Here is a 2,807-nt window from a genome sequence, read left to right as displayed (position 1 = left end):
AATAGAGCAAAGTTAGTCTTGAAGAGAGTATATGCTCGCTTGCTTAAGGATTCAGCTTTATTTTCTCAATACACGGTGTTTTTAACCGAATATGAACAGTTAGGTCATATGAAACGCGTGCGGCAGTTTTCTGAAGTTGATTCTCCTCAAACAGTTTATTTGCCCCATCATCCTATCCTTAAGGATGATAGTTCGACTACTCGTTTAAGAGTAGTATTCAATGCGTCAAGTTTGACATCCAATAACACATCCTTGAATTCGCATTTTCACATCGGGCCTAAAATTCTTACGGATTTAGTCTCCATTATGATACGCTGGCGATCCCATCGCTTTGTGTTTGTTGCCGACGTAGAGAAAATGTTTCGACAGATTTTGGTTGGCCCACGTGATAGAAAATATCAACGTATAGTTTGGTATTCCTCTGAACAAAACGTTGAGGCTTGGAATTTAAATACAGTCACATATGGTACTGCTTCCGCTCCTTACATCGCTAACAGAGTCATTAAACAATTAGCCAATGATGAAGGGTCTAATTTTCCTGCAGCCAAATCAGTCCTCCAAAATAAGAATGCAAGTCATTCACCTTTTCGAAAAGGGTTGTTTTCATCTAAGAAAATGGGCAAGTAATAATGAATTATTATTATCAGATTGTCCCTCAGGAACTCATGAGAGAGCGTTTGATTTTATAATGGATGAGGATATTAAACTGAAAGTTTTGGGTTTGCAATGGGATGCTGAATCCGATGTTTTTCGATTTAGGGTTAAGCCCCGACCTATGGATTCTCCGACGAAACGTTTAATTCTTTCAGTTATCGCAAAGCTGTATGATCCTATGGGTTGGTTATCTCCAGTTGTAATAGTCGCTAAGCGTTGAATGCAGCAGCTATGGCTTCAAAAGCTGCAGTGGGATGAGCCTTTACCTACTGATTTGGAGGAATATTGGTCCAAATATTATAAGGGTCTTACCCAACTTCCAGCAATCCCGATACCGCGATGGACCGGACAAGGTGCTGACAATCTGGGTTGCGAGCTGCATGGCTTTTCTGACGCTTCGAGCAGAGCTTATGCTGCAGTCGTATATTTCCGTATTATTCAGGAGGATGGAAATGCACGAGTAACTTTACTGACTGCTAAAACGAGAGTGGCTCCTATCCTACCTGTGACCATACCTAGACTTGAATTGTGTGGAGCTCAATTATTAGCTAAGACTCTACATTTTTTAATTTCAACAATGGGGTTTGAAAGTATCCCACTTTATTGTCACACTGATGCCTCTGTAGTGTTAGCTTGGTTAACCAAGCATCCATCCACTTGGCGTACATTCGTATGTAATCGAGTGGCTCATATTCATGAGCTTGTTTCAAACGCTAAGTGGAGATATGTTCCCACTAAGGACAATGCCGCTGATTGCTATTCCAGTGGTCTCTTCCCAGAAGAATTGAAGGATCATCCCTTATGGTGGCATGGTCCACAATGGCTGACCAAACATTCTGCTAGTTGGCCAGAATCAAGGCCCGTTTTATCTCAAGATATGGACCTTGAGTGGAGTAAGAAAGTTACTCATCATACTATGAAGCAGGCTAAGCAACCCTTCGACCTAGCTGATAGGTTTTCGTCTTGGCCAAAATTGTTGAGAGTGACCACCTATTGTCTTCGATTCTTACAGCTTTCGTGATTAAGGTGGGTAGGTTAACGGAGTCTGCGTTCCAACATGAGACATTGACTCTCTCGTCAGATGAGATTCAGCAAGCTTTCTTGTATTGGATCAGGAGAATTCAAAAGGCGACCTTGGAACCTGAGTTGTGCGCCCTTCAACATAACAACCAGATAAAACAGAGCTCGTCATTAAAAACGTTATACCCATTTTTAGATGCATCTGGTGTACTGCGTTTGGGGGTACGTTTAGATAATGCCCCAATTAGTTACGATTAAAAGCATCCTATTATATTGCCGCGTCATCGAATAAGTGAGCTTATCGTTCTTCAAGCACACATTAGATCATTGCATGGTGGTACGCAACTTACTTTACGCACGTTACGCCAGAGATTTTGGGTGTTAGGAGCTCGCACGCTTGTCAAGAGATTGATTTATGTCTGTGTTTTATGCGTGCGTCAGCGAGCTACTCTTTCACAATAGCTGATGGGTAGTCTTCCAAATTTTCGGACCTCTCCAAGTCGTCCCTTTACTCATACTGGGGTTGACTATGCGGGTCCTTTCAAAGTACGCGTATCACCTGGGAGAGGGCAAAAGAGTTACAAGAGTTACGTAGCCTTATTCGTCTGCTGCGTGACTCGAGCCATACATTTGGAACTTGTTTCAAATTACTCCTGTAAAGCTATTCTAGCAGCTTACCATCGCTTTACAAATCATCGTGGATTACCAGCTCACATGTACAGTGACAATGGTACCACATTTCAGGGAGCTGAAAGAGAATTGCGTAATTGCCTTTTAAATCTACGTAAAGATTTAAACTTGCAGAATCAACACGCCAGCCAAGTAAGTACTTGGCATTTCATTCCGCCTTCTGCACCCCATTTCGGGGGAATGTGGGAGGCTGGAGTGAAGAGCTTCAAGCATCACTTTCGCCGAATAGTGGCCTCTAGAACTCTTACTTTCGAAGAGTTTTATACTGTTCTTACGCGAATTGAGGCAGCTCTTAATTCTCGTCCAATAGGACCGTTGTCGGATAATAGCGAAGATTTAACGTACCAGGTGTATACATATGAAACCGGTATTTTTTCAAGAAAAAAATACATTTATTTCAAGAGAATGATAACAAATATTTTATTCAAAGTATGCGCCCTCGC

General features: G+C 41.9%; 2 protein-coding genes across 2 annotated transcripts in view; both read left to right on the top strand.

Annotated features, from left to right (window-relative positions):
• LOC117169716 overlaps window positions 1-874 on the top strand; it is a 1,229-nt gene extending 355 nt beyond the window's left edge. The window contains exons 2-3 of the mRNA XM_033356221.1: window positions 6-574; window positions 648-874. Coding sequence (XP_033212112.1) covers window positions 6-574; window positions 648-874 — 796 coding nt within the window. The remainder of the gene's footprint in view (window positions 1-5; window positions 575-647) is intronic.
• A 1,265-nt stretch (window positions 875-2,139) lies between these two features.
• LOC117169715 overlaps window positions 2,140-2,807 on the top strand; it is a 5,020-nt gene continuing 4,352 nt past the window's right edge. Inside the window, exon 1 of the mRNA XM_033356220.1 lies at window positions 2,140-2,714. Within this exon, the coding sequence (XP_033212111.1) occupies window positions 2,140-2,714 (575 nt within the window). The remainder of the gene's footprint in view (window positions 2,715-2,807) is intronic.

This window comes from Belonocnema kinseyi, chromosome 3 (genome assembly GCF_010883055.1).
Source record: "Belonocnema kinseyi isolate 2016_QV_RU_SX_M_011 chromosome 3, B_treatae_v1, whole genome shotgun sequence".
Classification (NCBI taxonomy): Eukaryota; Metazoa; Arthropoda; class Insecta; order Hymenoptera; family Cynipidae; genus Belonocnema; species Belonocnema kinseyi.
This window is presented reverse-complemented; position numbering and strand designations above follow the sequence as displayed.